Genomic DNA, 20,166 nt, shown 5'->3' on the forward strand with positions numbered 1-20,166 from the left:
TGGCTTACGATTCACAAGGCCAGCAGTTCAAAGCCATTAGCTGCTTCTTGGAGCAAGAAAGGGCTTTCTGCTCCCATAGGTACTCTCTCAGAAGCTCACAGGCAGGTCCACCCTGTACGGTCTAGCTTCAGCCATGCTGCTAACAGCTCCAAAAGATCATCCCATTCCTTCTTCTCAGATTCTCCAGAAAATCTAGATGAACAGATGAAGAAGGTGGCTCAGCAAGTTCTAGAGAAGCGAGCCTACATCTGTGCTCACCCCCTGGACAGGGTGTCCTGAGGAAAGGGGCCAGCGCGCCCTGCTGTGGCCCTCCGTCCAGATGCTGACGCACTGTTCCACGAGGGGCTCATCGGAGTGGAAGCCACTGTTCTAAGTCTCTCTGCCTGAGAGAGCATCTTTGCCCTCAGACCGTACTGTCTAACATCATCCTGGCTTTCTGACCAAGGATGGGGCAAGACGGGGATAACTGAAATTTAGGAATATTTCGATAGTTTAGCTTCCAGCACGTGACGGCCTGCAGCTGGATTGGAGCCTACTCTACTAGACCACACCTTTTCCAAAAGCCAGTGTGAAAAGCTGTCTGCATGTTCACTTAAATGGAGAAAACAGGTACTTAAAACCTACCAGAACTATAAAAAAAAAAAAAGGCTAAATTTTCAAAATGTGTGTTTGGTCTTCTAGCCCTTGCTATGCTGGTGTCCTCAGAACCAACTAATGAATGGCAGCTTGACCTTAACCCCTGCAAGAAAGAGGAGATGCCCAGTCCAGAGCCACAGTGAGCCCGTGTCTCCGTGACGATGCTTCTCTGGTAGCAAGTACTGATTGCGCAGTACTAGTGATTACCTCTTACCGCCCCGCTAGGGGGCTTTTCTTTGTGCCTTCTCTTCACGACTTGACCTCCACTTTGGGGTGTTCTTGATGTTGCCTTCACACGCCACGTCATTTTCCAGACTTCTTGCTGTTCTTCGCAGCATACACTGGTTCCCCGGTGTTCACGCATAGGCAGGCTTAGCTTTGGTCTGGTTCCTAGACAATTTGAGGCGCCGTGAAACCCACTGGGGATGTTATCTTGTGTAAGGAGAAAGGGGCCAGACTATTTTTCCTCCAAATATGTCATTGATCCTTTTTTTTTTTTTTGTCATCGGGGCATTTAGCACAGCTATTGACCACTCTGCTCGCACTCCACCGAGCAGTTATTTTGGTCAAAATTCCCGTTTTAAATTTACATACGGAAAGAAATCGTATGGACAGAAACTATTTACTTATATTTCAATTCATTAGCTCTGGAGTTTAGAAGGAACCCTAGGGCTAATGGGAGACTAATTTAGGTCAATCTGCTCACTAGAAAATAGTGACGTGTGGGCCGGGCAGGATCCCAGCTCGACAAGTCTGCTGGCATCCCTGCGCTGACACGTTAGCGCTTTCACCTGGGATGGGACTCCGGGAAGGAAACCCCTGGGAGCAGGCTGCTTCTGCGAGGGTGACATGGGAACCCGTATGGCCGTTGTCCTTGGACCTGCTGGATCGCTGTAAGTTGGAGTCATTGCAACGGCAACGAGTTAGAATCCAAGTCTCCTGATTCCCACCGTTATACCCACGGGTTTTCCATCAGACACACTTTGACTAGCTACTGGGTACCGCTAGAAACTCAAAGTGGCACCGAGTTCATGCCGGTGTGCCAAAACCTTCAGGAGGTTCAGCTTTGACATTACCTCGTCGGTGCTTCAGTGTTGGAGCAGGGGGAAGCTGGAAAAAAGTGGGTGGCTTCTTATACAGGTCAAAGTCCATGTGGCGCTGGGCCCACCCCCAGCTCTTCCGGTCCAGCACAGGCTCCAATATATTTGTATACAGTGCATGTTCCTTCCACTCCTAAATGGGAGGAAAGAAGTTAGAAGGAAAGAAGACCCTGTGGCTACCCCACCTGACGCCCCGCTCCTCCCTACGGACCTCAGCTTGCTCTCTGGCGCTGCTCACAGGTGGCAGCCGGTATCGGTGGCTGCTCTGAAGACCTGTCGCTTGGAATCCCTCCGCAGTGAGCCAGGCCTGGCGAGATTGCTTCTCGGCTTGCTTCTGCTCAGCCTCCCAGTCGTAAGGTTCCACCGTCGCTGAGAGGTAATCCTGTGAGTAAGTGAACCTTTTCCCTGGCTCCTAGAAATGAGGGGAAAACCAAGATGGAAGGACTAACAGCAGGCTTGGGCACTAGGTTTCCCAATGGAGAGAGACATGCCGTTCCATGAACTATACAACCGTGCACGGGTCACATGCCCCCTTTTATGGAAGAGCACTTTGCTAAAGTGAATTTGTATGTTTCAAGCCTAAGCCAAAGAAAGGCATTCTATCTGAGGGCGCCAGCCGCCTTTCGTGAAACCACAGCGAAGGGTTCCCTGCAGGTAAGGAACTTTGAGAGGTGTGTTCACCTGTGTGTAAGTTGAGGATCTCTGGCTCACTAACTGGCTGGTTTTCATCTACACGGCTGACACCGCACCTGAATTCCGAGAGGAGAGAGCTCGCTGATGACTCAACTGCTCACTGTGTGGACGACAAGCGTGTCACGTTGTCCCCCTCGGGGCCTCTCCCTCACCTTGGCCATCTCGCGATGCAGCTCCCTCTTGGCCAGCTCTGTGGAGTTCAGGGTTTGAATGCTGTAGTTGTACACAGCGCCTCTGACCGGGGCCGACATCCGGATCACCTTCACCACAGGCTTGAGGGACTTCTTGCTGACCTGGTAGGCTTCGGTGATATTTTTCTGAAGAAGGAGACACCGTTCATTACCACACAGACCTCTCATCACCAACACTACCAGCTGATATTTGAGGTCTTTGGGTCATAGTTGTGCCGCCTGAATGATTCTTGGGTATAATTCAAGGCTTGGTGGGGTTGGTTTGTCATTGAACCTGAACAAAAGAAGCCATCTAGTTCAACCTCTCACTTTCCAGAATGGAGCTCAGAGCGCAGAAAGGAGCGTTTGAGACTGCGCCAAGGTTGCAGTCACTGCTTTTCTATCTAGCGCGTACTAAAGAGACACGACCTGTCAGCTTTGTGAGTGAAAATGACAAACTGAGGAAAAAACAAAAGATACCATGTAAGCATGTGGAGAAAGTTAAGAGCTGACCACTCTAAATTATTACATACATTTCACTTGCCTATTATACAGCAAAATAACCATCATTTGCTTTAAAACATACAGAAAAGAATCCTTACCTCAGGAAGGCAACCTTACACCACATGTTAACTATCTCCTTAGATCAGATTCCAATGATTTGACATTGAAATCTTGGAAGAATTTCTGAAAACAGTGCAGAAGCAATTGAGAGGAGACCTAACTAATTTCTGATCCACACAGGAGAGAAAAGACTGTCTAGGTAACGAGGCTGATGTGGCTGGAGCAGCAGGGGTAGATGCAAAGGATCTTCAGATGATGACAAAGTCCATGCCTTTGAGCAAGTTCAAGGTCACGAGGACTTGGCTAGAGCAGACTTGTATAATTGAAATCCTGTCATGTTCCACACACTGCTTCAGCAGGTTTTTTTGTTATTATTTTGCTTCAGCAGTTTCTTGTGAAAGCACTTGATCTACATTACGCAGTCTAGTTTGCCTTCAACACTCCAGAGGTGTGGTGAATTGCAATCTACCTACCAGCTGATTCTGCCCGTGCTGCTGTTGAAATTTACAGATGAAATCCTGACCCCAAAAGTTACTTGGTGGAGAGTGCAAGCAAAGAGTGCTCCACAGTTCTGGGTGCTTGGAATTCTCAGCCCTGGGACTGATACCTACAGGGGAATTTGGATTCACCGAAAAGGAAGGATGCCTGATAAGTACATTCATTATAAATCAAAGACTACAAACCGAACAATATAACTAAATTATTGGGCGAAGTGGAACAAGAATTAGGGATAAATGTTATCATCCTAAGAAGAGGCAAATGAAAATATATTACTAATGTAGCTGAACCAGGCCAAAAAGAACCACAAGACTTAGTGAAACCGTGAGGGCAGGAACTCCACAGGATTGACTTGTTTTTCTCGGTTGTACAAATTGCCCACATCTGACAGGGTTCAGTCTGTACTTTTCTATCGCTTATTTTGGAAAATAGTTTACTTTTCCTTCTCTGCCAGGTTTCAGCCTTACACTGGTCCTGGCTTTCACAGGTTTTACTGTATTAAATATACAAATGTATTAGCTGAAACAGATATAACCCAAGTTAGAAAATACTGAAGAAGTGATAGAGTTCAGAATTTACCGATAAAAACACTCGAGTATAAGCTGACCCGGATATCAGCGGAGGCATCTAATTTTGCCACAAAAAACAGCATTAAAATGTGCTGAAGAAAACTCTGCTTATACTCGAGTATGTATGGTAGTTAGACGGAAGCTCAGGTTAATCCACGGCCTCAGAGGCAGCCCTGGTCCCTCACTGACCCATAGCACTACAAGGGACAACAGTGGAGGCAAGTGCGGGAATTGCGCCTGATGTGACCCCACCCACCAGGGCGAAACACTAGGGGTGGGCAACAGAGCAGCAAGAGGGCAGGGCAATGAAGTCCCCGGGGAAATACCCAGAGTCTGGCATCCCATCAGACTGGACTGGAAGACACTCCCCTGAGGGTCACAAACAGACCTGGAACTATTTATAGGCTTTTTTATTGGTTCATTTTTGTTTGGTTTAATTTTTGTGCTTATTGTCTCTGTAGGTCCATCTAGATAAGATAGGCTGGATAAACCAACCAGAGGAAAAAACAGCAGACCAATGGTTCCAGGGGACATTAAAGAGGGGAGGCCAGGAAAGGAAGTGGGTGTTAACAAACCCAGAGACAAGGGACCAACAAGTGATCTTAAAATCGATGGTAGTGAGGGTGTAGGATGCCTGGTAGGGCTTGGTCAAGGCTGAACATGAGAGTGGGACAAGAGGAAGGGAAAAGGAAATAGAGGAATGAACTAGGAAGCAAAGGGCATTTATAGAGGCCTGAATACAGGCATGTACATATATGTGTATATATATATGTAACGATAGGGAAATAGATCTATGTACATATATTTATTTGCTAAGTATCAAGGTAGCAGATGGACATTGGGACTCTACTCAAGTACTCCCTCAATACAAGAACATTTTGTTCTCATAACCTGTCATTCTGTGATGTTCACCTTCCCGACGCGATCACTGAAGACAAAACAGGTGCATAAGCAAATGTGGAGAAAGCTGCTAGTACCCGGCTATCAAGAGATAGGGCATCTGGGGTCTTAAAAGTTTGAAGACAAACAAGCAGCCATCTACCTGAGAAGCAGCAAAGTCCACATCGAAGAAGCACACCAGCCTGTGTGCTCATCAGGTGTTGATGGTATCAGGCATCAAAGACCCATAATAATCATATTAATGAAGGGGGGGGGCATGGAGTGGAAACCCAAAGCTCATCTGTAGGCAATTGGACATCCCCTCATAGAAGGGTCACAAGGACGAGACAGACAAACCAGCCAGGGTGCAGTATAGCACTAACAAAGCATACAACTTTCCTCTAGGTCTTTAGTGCTTCACCACCCCTTCTACCCTCACCCCTCTCAAGATCCCAGTTCTACCTTACAAACCCAGCTAGACCAGAGTATGTACACAGGTACAGATAAGAGCTGGAAACATAGGGAACCCAGGGCAGACAAACCCCTCAGGACCAACAGTGAAAGTAGCAATACCAGGAGGGTAAGAGGTGGGTAGGGGGAAAAGGGGAACCGATCACAATGATCTACATATAATCCCTTCCCTTCTTCATGCCTAAGAGTATAGAGGATGGGAATAGAATTGACAACGTCCAGATAATAGAAGTCTCCAAAGGGGGAAATGAGATTAGGAAAAAAATTAAGAAATAGATAAAGGAAAACCCAAGCCTGCACACACTAGTAAAATTTAAAACAAATAAGGAAAACTTCCAGAAGGAAAGAACAGATTCCACATAAAAAAAACTATCAGATTGACATTAGATTACTACAATACCAAACCGAGATTTATTGAGGCACTATCATACCCGTGAAAGGAATTCCAAATTGGGACACAGCAAAATATACAGAGAAAATTGTCCAAGATCTGCTAGAAGAAAATAAACCTCATGAAAGAGGAGAAAATAACCCATAGGAGAAGCTGAAAGAACCCCAAACAGAACAGACCCAACAAGAAAATCACAATACAGCATAATCTTTCCCAAATCACATTCAAGGAAAGAATGCAGAGCAGCTTTGGGGGGGGAAACAGCCCAAAAACTTCCAATCTTGTGGTTAGCACCCAACACATTGCCCACTAAGCACAGAAACAAAATACACAAAGAAACCTACAAAACACTACTACAAGAAACCAAAAGAGACCTGTATAAATGGAAAACTATACCATATTCCTGGATAGGAAGACAGCCTTGTGAAAAAGTGCATTACCCTAAATGATCTATAAATCTGATGGAATTCTGACGCAGATGCCAGAACTATGCTTTAAAGCAATGCGGACACTGAGCACCAGCTTTAAATGGAAAGGAAAGAAACTCCAGATAAGCAGCAACTTAAGAAGGAACATAGGCCTCACACGTCTCAGTCTCAAATGGACCTGCCCCGATGCAGCCCGGGTGCTGGAGCAGCCGTGTGGAGTCCCTGCCAGCACTGAGATGCTGACACGCTCACTGATTCAGCTTTCCTCCTGCAATCGGCATCCTTGCGTGTGTTTTGTGAGTTTGTAGATCAGTGTTGGACGTATGTGTTAGTGTCGGACTTAAGGGCTTGGACTGGACTGGGTTGAGATCCTTTCTAGTGTCTACTTTGATATAAAACTCTCATATACATGGGAGTTTCTGTGGATTTGTTTCTCTAGTCTATCCAGACTAACACACGATGAATTAAAGGCCTAAATGTAAAACCTAGAACAATAAAGATCAATGAAACAATAAGGACAAGCTTGGGTCACTGGAACATGGCATAGACACACTGTCAGTATAGTCATAGAACAGCACACGGCAGGAGGTGACAAATACCTAGAGCAGCGGTTCTCCACCTTCCTCGTGCCACGACCCTTTCATACAGTGACTCATGCTGTGGTGACCCCCACCATAACATTATTTTTGTTGCTACTTCATCACTCTAATTTTGCTACTGTTATGAGTCCAGCAACCCCTATGAAAGAGGGTACACAGGTTGAGAAGCGCTGGTCTAGGGCCTCCTAAAAATAAGACACTGATGCATCAAAAGGCTTGATTGAACAAGAGTAAAAGGACTCACAGACTTTGAAAAAAAAATGTTGGCAATGATACAAACAAGGGACCCATCTCTAAAATCCGAATATTTTGACAGCCCAACAAGAAAAAACTGAGTAACCAAAATGAAAATGGGCAGAGGGCATGGACAGACAATTCCCCAAAGAAGATGTTCAGGCGGCCAGCAGACATAAAGAAGTGCTAACAACATTAAAAGGGAGGACAGACGCTGGAGGGAGGACAGAGAGATTGCCACCCTCGTGCACTGCTATTGGGACTGCAAAACAGGACGGCAGCCGCTGCTGTGGAAGATGGTGCTTCTTCAAAAGCCCGTGGGATTAGCATAGTGCTTCAAGGTAAAGACCCCACAGACCAGGAAGCGTAACAGGAGCAAATGAAAGCTCGCCCATGCGCATGACCACACTCTTAGAAGAGCAAGAGCGTTAAACCATCTAGACGCCCATGGGCAGAAGAAATACACTTTGGTACAGACACGCAATGGAATGTTTTGCATCATTAAAGAATGACACTGAAACAGCTCATGACACAGATGGATTTGGAAGACATTATGTTGAGAGAGAGACTCAGACACAAAAGGACAAATGCGGAAGGAGACCAGTTACTTAGACAAGAGCCAGCGTTTGATGGTTATCGCAGGAAGGGGGCAGCAGCAGGCTGTGGGGAGACAGGAATTGGGAGAGGGGAGCTAATCTCCGTAAGGTGGCGAAGAAAAAGAGGCAGGGGGACAGGGAAAACCGCAGGGTGATTTTCTAAGCCATTGGCTGTAAAAATGACCTGGCAGTTAAATCCCCGCCTAGTTCACAATAAAAAGTTAAAATACATAAGCCATTTTGGAAGATGCTAAAGGAGGTGTCAATACGTAAAACCACGTGCTGGTGCGGAGCCAGTTCCAGCTCATGGTGAAAGGGTGTGTCAGAGGAGCTGTGCTCTGTTGGGTCTTGGATGGCTGAGCCCTCACCCAAAAGCACACCCGTGAAATGCCCCTGTTGGGAGGAGATGTTATTAGGGTCCTGCCGGCAGGCGCGCCACGGGCAAGCATCTTCAGTCACACGGTAGTCGGTGGCTGTGTTTGAGTCTATGGGGTTGGCCTAGGAGTGCGGAGGCCCTTCCCGTCAGCCCAGGTGGTAAGCAGGCTTCTGTCACCTTACCACGCGCTCCGTTCCCCTTTTCTGTCACCTTACCACGCGCTCCGTTCCCCTTTTCTGTCACCTCTTATTTTCTCATGCACATGAGTGTAACTCCCCCTGCATTGCTTCCATCTCTTTTAAAGGTGTATTGAGATACATTGCCTGGATCACGCACTTTCATAGTTGAGTCACGTTAAGGAGAGTTATGTGACAATCAGTTCTACAAAGTTTCCTTATATTTACTGTTTGCTCCCCATTTCCTTCCCTTCTTGGATATCATATGACACCCATGCCCTAACAGCTAGCGAGGTGCTATCTGCACAGGACAGTCCTTTGTCCCCAGTAAGGGCACATAAATAACTAGGCGCGTACCTTCTCACCCCTGATCTTGTGTGGAAAGATGGGATCAGCCTGTGCTCCATCTTGTGCGTCTTGCACACCCGTCCAGTGCGAGAGGAGGACCAGGGCCAGGGCCATGTACAGCTCCGCAGGGGACTAACAGCCCTGCTGGCACGGCCTGGGGGGCCCTGACACGGGGAGGAGATGCCCACCTGGATCATGCTGTTCTTTTGGTCTCTGTTCTTCTGCAGCATGCTGTGCCGCCACTGCAGGTACTTCGCTTGGTGGCTTTGGATCTCAGAAGAGAGGCGCAGTTTCTGACTCTGTAGGTCTTCGAGACTGGGGGCAGTCTGGCGTGGTAGAGCCAGTAATGTCTCATCTGAAAGGTCTTCTTGTGAAATGGGCATCCCAAACTCTTGACTCAAGCATTTGATCATTGCAGAGGACGGCAGCAGGTCTCTTGTGACCACATCCTTCAGCTTGGTGCAGTGGTAGCAGATGTAGTGGAGCCTAAAACACACAGCAGCCCCCCTCTGCTCAGCACCCAAGTGGTCAAGTAGCTGGTCCCAAGGCCAAAGAGCTAGGGGATGAAGATGCCAGACTCAAATCTGGTGATTTCAGAAAGGGGCTCAAGCATGGCTCTCCTCCCCAGACACATAGTTAAAGGTCTCTACAGACTCTTCTGTTACGGAAGCTGCTCGCTGCCGGCTGAGATCCACTGAGGGACCCAGCCAGCGGGCTGGGAGCCAGGGTGTGGCTCTCTGAGCCTCCAGCACCAGGAGAAGGGCAATGTCCCCACAGCCTCATTGCTAACAAAGCTCAAGGACTGAGCAACCGTCCCTTGCCCAATCTAGACACCTCCCCACCCACACCCCTGTGGCCTGAACTAGCGTTTAGTTCTAAACGCCTCTCTGCCCTTTCAGGACCTCGTGTGAGTGGCCCGGTGAGTATCACGCATGTTCTCTAGGAACACATGTTTGGGAACTATTACTCAACTCTTTCTGAAGTCTGGCCTGCAGAGCTTGGACTTGACCTCTTATTAGCCGAGTGACTTCATCTTTTCTCCTCTTTCAGAAGGGAACACAATCATAATGCAAAGAATTACCTAGGAAGCACTAAGCATTTGTTTAACAAACAATAGCCTCCTTGGCTTTCTTACACCGCCTAACCTGCTCTGACGAGCCATCAACGCTCCCACATGATTCTCCAGGGCCCAGCGCTCAGGCCTCCCCACAACCCCACCCCTGGGACAGAGCCTCCACCCTGGTGTTCTGGGATCCCCTCGTCTCTGACTAGCCCTTCAGGTCGAATAAAAGGTACATTCCTCAGCCTTTCTCCTTCTGACCCCACAAGAAAACGCTGCTGACGCTCAAAATACCAAAGTAGGGCTTGCTACTCCAGCTTCCTCACCAGCAGCAGGTGAATGGCCCACCTGCTCGCTGCTGTGCCACACTTGGCCCTGCTGAGCCCCCTCTCAGAGAACAGCCCCAGAGCTGAGCTCAGGGTCCCAGGGCATTGTGCTGCACTTCTTTTGCCTATGCCACACCACCACCACCCCCCGCCCCCAACCTGAGGCCGCCTGACAAGGCTGACCCTCGAGCAGGTTAGGAGGAGACAGCAGCCAGGCAGGGGCTGTGCTCAACAGGGCTTCTTGCTGGGAGGGAAGCCCCACTGTGCCTGGTCCACGACAGCAGCAGCTTCCCAGGTGAGGTGGCGTGCGCTGCCACCCAGAGGCTGAGGCAACGGGCAGAGGAAAGACTAGCCTTCAAAGCAGAAGCAGCAGCCCCAGAACAGGTGCATAAGAGCCGAAAGATCCCGATTTTGGGAAAAGAGCTTTCTGAGGAATGGGGAGAGTGCAAGACAGGGCATTCTGAAGGGGGGGGGGACAAAACACAAAGGAATATTACACTGGGAAACTGGCCTGACTTAATCCAGCTGGGCCCAGTCCTTCCCCACTGCCCTGTCCCTTCCTCAGAAGGTGTCTCTTGGCCAGCTGGGGACTCTGCAGGGCACTCCAAAGAGCAGCAGGCACAGACTCGCGATGTGGACCGATGGCTCTAAACCCACCTGGAGAGACCTTCGGGCACAGTTCTGGGATCACCCTGAGCTCTATTCCTGGCCCAGTCCCTTTGGGCAAAAAGAATCACACAAACATCACCTCACAGGGCCACTATGCAGCCCCCTGTGGATATCACGAGGGCGACCCGACCACGCCGACACCCACTGCCAACCTTGGAACAACAGCCCCACCTGACCAGGGCCTGGAAGGCGTCCTGGGGCACCATGTTCCGGATATAGAGCTGGGGGTGCTTCAGGAGGCTGGCCAGGGGCTTAAAGAGGAGCACGTGGTACAGGATGGTCTCCAGGTCTGCGTAGAGGCGGCGGCGGGACAGGAGCCGGGAGTTGTAGAGCACCTTGTACTTTCCACGTTCAGATGAGGGGATTCTGTGAGAAAAGATCACAGCTGGTGGGCAGAGAGAGCTCTTTGTATATTTAAAATGCAACTGCCACCTGGTAGGTAGGTCAAATCATTTTACATCAGTAGCGTTCAAAGGATGGTTGGCAATGAATTGGCGGAAACCAGCTCTGTCAGGCTAGTGCCTTGCTGCCCCTTCCTCTCTGTGCCCCTCCACTCCGTGCCCCTCCACTCCCTCCTCCCTCTTTCCCTGCCCTGGCAGGTACTGCAACCTGGCCACCCATCAGAGTGCACCCTGTCATTCACTGCCCTGAGCTCACAGCACTGTGCTTCCTGCACCTTGCTAAATCTGCTCTTGCCTGGGGGGGCTCAGGGACCTGGGACTCCTATCCGTTTACGAGGATGTTTATTATTTTCTTACTGATTTTTTATATGGTCAGGATTCTAGGTCCTTGTCAGTTCTGCATATTTCAGGGTTTGTTTTTTGTCTTTTTTCTTCACAGTGTGTGCCTTTTCAGGAAGAGAAATTATCGATGTTAATGTAGCCCAGTGTGTTATTATCTCTTTCCATTATGGTTTGGATTTCGGTCTTATTCAAGAGTTTTTCTATTCTGAAATCATAAATATGTTATCTTCTATTACCTAAGAGCTTGATAATTTTATATTTTTCTGATTGAATTAGAAAAGACCAAATAACTGTAGTCTAGTGCACAGTTTCAATCTATTTCTTGGCTTTAGTAATGCACAGTAGTTATGGAAACCATCACCATTGGGAAAACTGGATAGTAGGGACAGGGGATCTCTCTGTACTAGTTTTGCAACTTACTGTGTATCTATAGTAGTACAAAAAACAAAAACTAAGTCTTTAGACTTCTGGGAAGGGAGCTGCCAATCCGAATAGCAACACTGAAAAAAACAAAAAGCAAAAACTCAGAAAACAATAAATGCTGGTAGGAAAGTGCACCAATTACAACCATCACACTCCATTTCAGAAAAACCTCCATCCAGTCAGCACTGACTCCGAGCGACCCCTGTGCGTTCCCGAGGTGGTCACTTTACAGGAGCAGAAAGCCCAGTCGCTCTCCCACGGAGCTGCTGGTGGTTTCAAACTGCTGACCATGCAGCACACAGCCCCGCGTGTGCCCACTGTGTTCGCGGGACTGTAAATTGAGGCGGCCAGTGTGGGAAGCAATGTGGTAATTCCTCAAAAAGAGAATGATCCTGTCCTTCTCCCCCCTCCCTCGATTTTGTAGCTATCCAGTAGAAATCAGAGCCATGACATGAGTAGATGGCGCCACACCCATGTTCACACCATTGTTCACAATAGCAAAACAATGGGAACAACCCAAATGCCCATCAGTGAAAGGTGGGTGAATTGTGGCTTGTACACACGAGAGAACCCTACGTGCCATTAAAGAGTACGTGAGTCTGAATCTGAAATGCCTCTTCACGAGTCACCTTAGGGGAGGTTATGCTGAGCGAAATTAGTTATGACAAAGGGCAAATATTGATGAGAACATGACAGGAAATGGTCAAGGGAAGCTTTTCACCATCAAAGAAACATTCTCTGATGGTCCCCAGCGATGGGAGGGACAGGAGGGTACACTGCAGTGCTGCCAAAGACTATTGAACGTCCCCCTGAACTTGGTCCCGTTGTTTTCCCTTTGGGATTGTGTATCCTGCCTGTCTTACGTAGACAAAGAAAAGGTAAAAAAGAGAGAGAGAGAAGAAAACAAAAGAAAGTACCACGGACTGCCAAAATGACTAACAAAATGTGCCAGGAACAATATGACCAGAGTGCTCCTTGGAGGCAAGAATGTCGAGACGTCTTACATAATTTTGACGTGCTGTCTAGAGAGACCAGTCCCTGGAGAAGGACGAGCAGAAGCCAAGGGGGGGGCGGGGCAAAAGAGGAAGGCCCTCAGGATTGGTTGACCCAGTGGCTGCATTAACGGGCTCAAGCATAGGAGCACTATGGAGGATGGCTGGGGCAGGGCAGTGTGCATAGATCACTGTGGGTCGGAACCGACTCGATGCACAGCTACAGCCAGGACTCTAGTAATCCGTGATCGGGCCTGCCTTTGAGGACAAGCACAGGAAGACCACCTCGGCCAAGAGCAGGAAAAAATCCAGTAAGAAGGAAAATCCAGGCTCAAACCTAATTCTGAGAACTGTGGCTGGCCGCCGCTGGGTCTCCCCTTTGCCAAGGGCCCGCAGCCCAGGCCACTGCTGAGCACGCCCTGCCCCCTGAAAACGGGCACCATGTAGCCCCACTGAAGTTGCTGCCTCTACACCCACTGGTGGTTCTTTGTAGATAGCACTGACTGCTGGGGAGACACCTCCCCAGGGCGCCCCCCCCCACCCCACCAGGCCATTCAGCATGGAGTGACCCCCTCTATCCCACTTTTATTAAAATTCCACCTACCGGCTTTGGTGGCGTTCCCACAGCTGCCTCAAAGCTTGGTCAGCCAAGCCTTCCAGAATGAAGAGGTGAAACTTCCCATCCAGCACGTGGAAACCAGTGAGTACATCTAGATCCCTCTGGTCCTCAATTTTCACCCGCACCTTAAAGGCTGACAGGATCTGCTGGATGTTCCTCAGCGAGTAGGAGTCCAGGTCCAGGGCTTTGGCATTGATCATGGTGATATCCCGCAGCAGGCTGTGTAAGAGGAAGATGTTCTTAGATTCAAACACAAAAATGATGAGGCCAAATTGGGTGCCTATCAGGTCTTGGTCCGGGACTTCAGTTCTAATTCTCAATGGGACTGCAAGGTCCACTCGCAATTTGAGGAGGGAGTTCGCTTCCATATAGTTGCCCATGGGCATTGGGCCAGGCTGGAGATGGCCTCTGGAAGCCCTGTTCCTGCTGTCCTGGCCGTGGCTCATGGGCTTGGCCTCGCAGTTGTGAATAGGGACAAACAGGTTCAGGTAGGTGTGGCCAAGGAGGAGGTCGGCAAAGCTGACACGGGCAACTCCATATGGGTTCCACTTCTTGTTGTAGGACTCGAAGGGATTGAGCCCTGTCTGCTTTGGGGAGATGAGCGCCTGAAGGTTGAGGCAGGCATCCAGGGGATCCTCCCCAAACAGGCTGGGCTTCCGGGAGTACTCCTCTGACTTGAGGTCACGGTCATGAACTTCCACCACCATCGGAGGGCCTTCTAGGTATTCTCTCAGGTCACCGGGACTCAATGCTCCGAGGAGAATGACATTGATGTCCTGGAAATAAACATGCGTGTCATGGGGCTGCCCCTCTGTCTCATGAACTGGAGTCTTGTAGAATTGGTATCTGCAGTACACGGGGCTGCACAGCCTCTGTGGGAAGAGGAGGTCACAGAAAGTCACTCAGCTGCCACGTCAGTCACTCTGCCTCTTGTAAGGGGAGACCCCGCGTGCAGTGAGCTCAAGCCCCTGTGCATACAGCCCAAGTGAGCCTCACGTCTTCCACAAGACTCATGTGCAAACCTATATGCAAGCTCATCACCAGCCTGAAGTGATGTACTGCAATGAAAGCACCAAGTCAAGGCTTCAATACACAGTGATCAGCGTGCTCTTCCTCCCAAGCTCTGACTACTGTGTGAGCGCACCCTGTGTTTATTCACATTTGCGTTCCCAGTTGGGGCAGGACACAGAAAAGGTGGAGTCAAGTGATTTGTGGAAAATGTCCTACATATTTCCCAGACGTTCATTGACAAGGTTGGTGTAGACCATGCACCTAGGCCTCCAAATTGAACACTAAAACAAGGGGAGGGGGAAGGTTCCGAGAGGCCCGGGGCTAAGGAAGCCTGGAGAATAAGTTGAAAACCCTGATGTTTATCCCGTAATTAAGTTAGCCCCTTTAACACTAAGAAGGACCTAAATAGAGATACATCGCATCTTCACAGTAAGTAAAATAGAGTATCATTAAGATGTTTATTTTCCTCAAATTGATCTATAAGTTAAATGTCCCAATAAAAACCTTAGCAGATATGTCTGATAGAAATTAATTTGCTGATCCCATAGAGTATCTAGAATGAACAGGGCAATCTTGAGGGGGAAAGAACAGTTACAGGACACTGATTACTTGATTTCAAGACATCACATACATACAGAAATTAAGACAAAGAAATCGGTGGAATGCAATGGAGAGTTCAGAAGGAGACCAGCACATAATCCTTTGAATCTCAACTCCAGCAATGTGGCAGTTCAATGGAGACCACCCTTGCTTTATGCCACACGTGAATTAACTCTAGGTGGATCATACATGTAAACACACACGCTAAAAGCATGTACTTTTTAAGAAGAAAACATCAGCTGATCTTTTCATGAGCTTGGGGGAGGCAATTTGACAAGATACTCAAAACACTAGTTATGACAAAACGTCATCAGAGGTACCAAGAAGTTTTCCCACGCCCCACAGTGGAAGGAAATGTTTATAATACATACATAGCTGACAAAGCGCCAGTATACAGAATAAATATGAACTACACATCGGTAACCCAAGTTGTTTAGAACCGTGAAAGGGGGAGCTCCTGCTTCAGTTAAATGATGTGAGCAAGCACACCCCACCCCGTCGATCCAGTTAGTTAATGCACTGAACCCCCTGGACAGCCTGGAGCTACCTGAGGATTTGGAAAGGAGAAGGTGGTGGGGTTGATCGGGGAAGTCAAACTAGACTACAACCACCCAGCAGTGAGATGCCTGGGCTTTATTTCTGCCCTGTCCGTCTCACACTGGACACTAAGGAATTGTGCACCACGCATGAGCAGCATTCCAGGCCTCAACAGGGAAAGCGCTAGGAAAAGCTCTCTGTGGTTCCAGAAGTGGGAGGAGACAGGCAGAATGGAGAATAGTCCACTCATTTTCCATCCCTGGCCATGTCCTCTGGCACGGCAAAACTCCAAAGAGACAATTTGTTGGCAACGGAAGCAGCTGAACAGTCTCTTAGAAACCTGCAAAATTGGAGTTCATGCTACCCAGAACTGTGATCTAACCTGTCTTTTCATGACTTGTCCTCAAAGGCAGACCCAATCCTGGACTACTAGAGTTCTGGCTGTAGCTGTGTATCGAGTCAGTTCCGACCCACACTGATCTATGCACAACAGCTTGAAACACTGTCCCGCCCGGAGCCTTCTTCAAGTGCTCCTCTGCTTGAGCCTGTTGCTGCAGCCCTGGGTCAATCCTTCTCCTTGAGGCACTTCCTCTCTTTTGCACCCGACACTTCTGCTTGTCCTTCTCCAGGGACTGGTCTCTCCGGACAACATGTCTAAAGTATGTAAGGTGAGTCTTGACATCCTTGTCTCCAAGGAGCACCGACAGTATTTCTTCTAGGACACCTTTGTTTGTCATTTTGGTAGTCCATGGTACTTCCAATATTCTTTGCTAGCATCACAATTCAAATGTATTGATTCTTCCTCGAGCTTCCTTATTCAATGTCCAACTTTCACACGCATATGAGACTATTGAAAACACCATGGCTTGGGTCAGGTGCACCTTAGTCCTCAGTTATCTCCATGCTTTTCAACTCTCAATAGTTCCTGTGCAGATTTACCCAATGCCATGTGTCATTTGATTCCCTGACTGTGGCTTCCGTGAGCATTGATTGAGGATACAAGCCAGATGAAATCCTTGACAACTTCAGTCTTTTCTACATTGAGTTGTAATTCATACTGAAGGCTGCAAACCTTGATCTTCATCAGCAAGTGCTTCAAGTCCTCACTTTCAGCAAGCAAGGCTGTCTCACCTGCGTCTCACAGGTCAATAAGCCTTCCTCCATATACCCAAGCTTCTCCGAGTATTTGTTGAAGTACAGATTGAATAAGTAGAGTGAGGATACAACCCAGATTCCCATCTTTCTTGATTTGTAGCATGCAGCATCCCTTGTTCTGTTTGCACAACTTCTTGATCCCTGTGCGAGTTGTGTGTGAGCACAATGAAATGTTCTGGAATTCCCTTTCTTCTCAGTGTCATCCATAGTATTATCCACAGTCAGAGGCCTTGGCACAGTCAATAAAACAAGTAAACGTCTTTCTGGAATTCTCTGCTTGGAGCCAGATCCATCTGACATTAGCAATAATATCCCTTGTTCCACGTCCTCTTCTGAATCTGGCTGATCTGAACCTCTGCTAGCTCTCTGTCAATGCACTGCTGCAACTCTTGGTGAATGACCTTCAGCAGCATTTTAGTTGCATGGCACATCAATGGTACTGTTCTATAATTTGAGCTTTTTGTTGGGTTACCTTCCTTTGGAATGGGTACAAATAGGGATCTGGTGGCATGGTTACATGTTGAGCTGTGATCGGAACAGTCAGCAGTTCAGAACCACCAGCAGCTCCTTGGGAGAAAGACTGGGCTTTCTTACTCCCATACAACAGGTACAGTCTTGGAAGCCCACAGGGCATCTCTGTGACTCAGCATTGACTTGATGGCAGTGCGTCCAGTCAGCCGGCCAAGTAGAGGAGTAAGTGCTTCCGAATTTCCTGGTATAGACAAGTGTTTCCAGTGCTACATCAGCTTGTGGAAAGATTTCCGTGGATATTCCACCACTTCCTAGAGTCTTGTGTTTGGCTTCTTATTTCAGTACTATTGGTTCTTGCTCATATGTTCCCTCCTGAAATAGAATACCGACTAGTTCTTTTTGGTACAATGACCCTGTATATTCTTTCCATTTTCTTTTGTTGCTTCCTGCATAATTTAGGATTTTCCCCATGGAATCGTTCAACAATGCAACTAGAACCTTGAGGTTTCTTCTTGCGTCCTCTCAGTGCAAGACATGCTGGGCAAGTTCTTCCTCTTGGGTTTGTAACTCTAGGGCTTTGCACATTTCATATACTATCTTATACTTTAATGTTTAAGAAATATTGAATTATTTAATATTTGATAGAACTTAACATTCATCTTCTCAAGCTGCCCTTGGAGATGTTCTACTCAGCTCTTTGATGTCTTCATTTCTGCCACGCCTTAGCTACTCTATGATTAACAGCAACTTTCAGAGTCTCCGCTGACATCCACGTTGGTCTTTTCTCTCTTTCCCGTACTTTTCACAACCTTTTGCTTTCTTCATGAATGATGTTCTTCATGGCATTAGGTCTTCTGTCATTAATGTGCAATGCAGCAAAGCTGTCTTGAAATTCAGGTGGGATAGGCTCAAGGTCTTACTTTGGTTCCCCTGAACTTGTTTTAATTTTCTTGACCTTTAACCTGAGCATAAATATCAGCAATTCATGGTCTGTTCCACAGGTATTCCCCTGGCCTGGTTTTAGCTGCTGACAGGGATCTCCTCCCTGAACTTGCCTATGGGCAAATGATGGTCTGTTCACATTTGGCCCCAGGAGTACATTTAGCTGCTGATCGTAACCTTCTCCAGCATCTCTTCCCACAGATGTAGTCAATTTGATTTCTGTGTCTTCCCTCTGGAGAAGTCTGTGTATATAGTTACCTTTTGTATTATAGAAAAAGGATACCTATATACTCGAGTCTAAGCCAAGGCACCTAATTTTACCACAAAAAATCTGGGGGGCTTTTTCAGTATAAAAATAAAAAATGTGCTGAAGAAACTTGGCCTATGCACAAATATATACAGTATTTGCTATGCACAGGTCACTGGTCTTGCAAAATTCTATCCTGTGATCTCCAGCTTTGCTTCTGTCACCGAGACCGTAGCTTTCAGCTCTCGTTCCTTCTTTGTTTCTGACTTTTGCATTCCCCTCACCAATGACTACCAACGCAGCTTGACTGCTTGTTTAATCGTTTTCAGACGGAAGAAGTTGGTACAATTCTTCAATTTCTTCATCATTAGCTTTGGTGGTTGGTGCATAAATTTTATTAATAGTTGTATTGTTTGGATTTCCTTGAAGGCTGATTGATATGATCCAATCACAGACAGCATTGTACTTCAAGGCTGATTTGGAAATGTCATTTTTGACAGTGAATGGACTGTCAGTTCCCTGATTTTGTCTTCCCCAGCACAGTACACCATGTAATTTTCAGATTCAAAGTGGCCAGTACCAGTCCATTTCAGCTCACTATTGCCTAGGACATCCATCTTTGTGTTCCATTTCACTTGTGATGATTTCTAATTTTCCTAGGTTTACACTCTGTACATTCTAAATTCTGAAGATTAGATTTTCGCAGCTGTTGTTTCTTACCCTTGAATTACACCCCATCCGAAAATGAAGATCTGGAGGGCTTTTCTCCCACATGCTTCCCGGCATCATGGTCGACTGCCCTTTGAGAACGCAGCTCCTCCTCAGCCACATTTTGAGTGCCGTCTGTCCTGAGGGGCTCACTCAATGGCACTACCTCCAACAATGTGCTGTCTCCAGTCATTGGGACCTCAGTATCTGACAGTGTTGAAAAGCTATATACATTTAAATTTTTATCTATATGTATATAATCTATGTGGTATAAATATATATTTTTACTTTTGTCTTTTTCTTTGTCCCCACATTTTTCTCTTGAACCAGATTTTAATGTTAACTAATAATTTTTATTATTATTTCTTGATATACCTTTTTCATTATATTTCTAAGTTTTGAGTTCTTTTTTATGGCCCCATTTTCTTTTCCCCTTACTTTTCACTCCTTCTCTTCCCTACCTCCCCTTTTTTATTTCTGCTTCCTGTTCATCCTCTCGTGTTTTGTGACAGAGTCAACTAGCCACTCATGACCCAGCAGCCAACCCAAGACTAATCACTGCACCACCAGGCCATGGAAACAGCAGTCAATCGCAATACACACAAAAATCAAGGAAAATATTTACAAACAACTGAACAATGCCATGACGCAAAGGATTACTCTGATGAAGAGGCCTTGCAATTACCAGAAATATAATTCAAAATACAGATGTACCATTCTTTCAACAAGGGAGGGGAAAAAATGAAAAACTAGAAGCCCTACCACAAACAGATCTTCAGATGATAAATTATAATGGAATTATACAGCACAGTAAAAGAAGGGTGTGAGTCAAAGAAAAGGAAAATCGAATAAGTGAGCATGAAGACAATTCTTCAGACGATGACCAATGATAGAAACAATCAACAAAAAGAGCAAATGAATCCAAAGAATGCCTA

At 47.2% G+C, this 20,166-nt stretch overlaps 2 protein-coding genes across 2 annotated transcripts in view; one reads left to right on the top strand and one right to left on the bottom strand.

The window, feature by feature from the left end:
• Window positions 1-662, top strand: part of ACAD9 (acyl-CoA dehydrogenase family member 9) — a 33,767-nt gene extending 33,105 nt beyond the window's left edge. The window contains exon 18 of the mRNA XM_075550102.1: window positions 179-662. Coding sequence (XP_075406217.1) covers window positions 179-279 — 101 coding nt within the window. The 3' untranslated portion in view covers window positions 280-662. The remainder of the gene's footprint in view (window positions 1-178) is intronic.
• A 1,003-nt stretch (window positions 663-1,665) lies between these two features.
• CFAP92 (cilia and flagella associated protein 92 (putative)) overlaps window positions 1,666-20,166 on the bottom strand; it is an 82,049-nt gene continuing 63,548 nt past the window's right edge. Inside the window, exons 7-12 of the mRNA XM_075550896.1 lie at window positions 13,546-14,432; window positions 10,955-11,149; window positions 8,917-9,214; window positions 2,582-2,746; window positions 1,954-2,148; window positions 1,666-1,866 (exon numbers count right to left, since the gene is read on the bottom strand). Of these exons, the coding sequence (XP_075407011.1) occupies window positions 1,666-1,866; window positions 1,954-2,148; window positions 2,582-2,746; window positions 8,917-9,214; window positions 10,955-11,149; window positions 13,546-14,432 (1,941 nt within the window). The remainder of the gene's footprint in view (window positions 1,867-1,953; window positions 2,149-2,581; window positions 2,747-8,916; window positions 9,215-10,954; window positions 11,150-13,545; window positions 14,433-20,166) is intronic.

This window comes from Tenrec ecaudatus, chromosome 5, assembly GCF_050624435.1.
Source record: "Tenrec ecaudatus isolate mTenEca1 chromosome 5, mTenEca1.hap1, whole genome shotgun sequence".
NCBI classification, from domain to species: domain Eukaryota; kingdom Metazoa; phylum Chordata; class Mammalia; order Afrosoricida; family Tenrecidae; genus Tenrec; species Tenrec ecaudatus.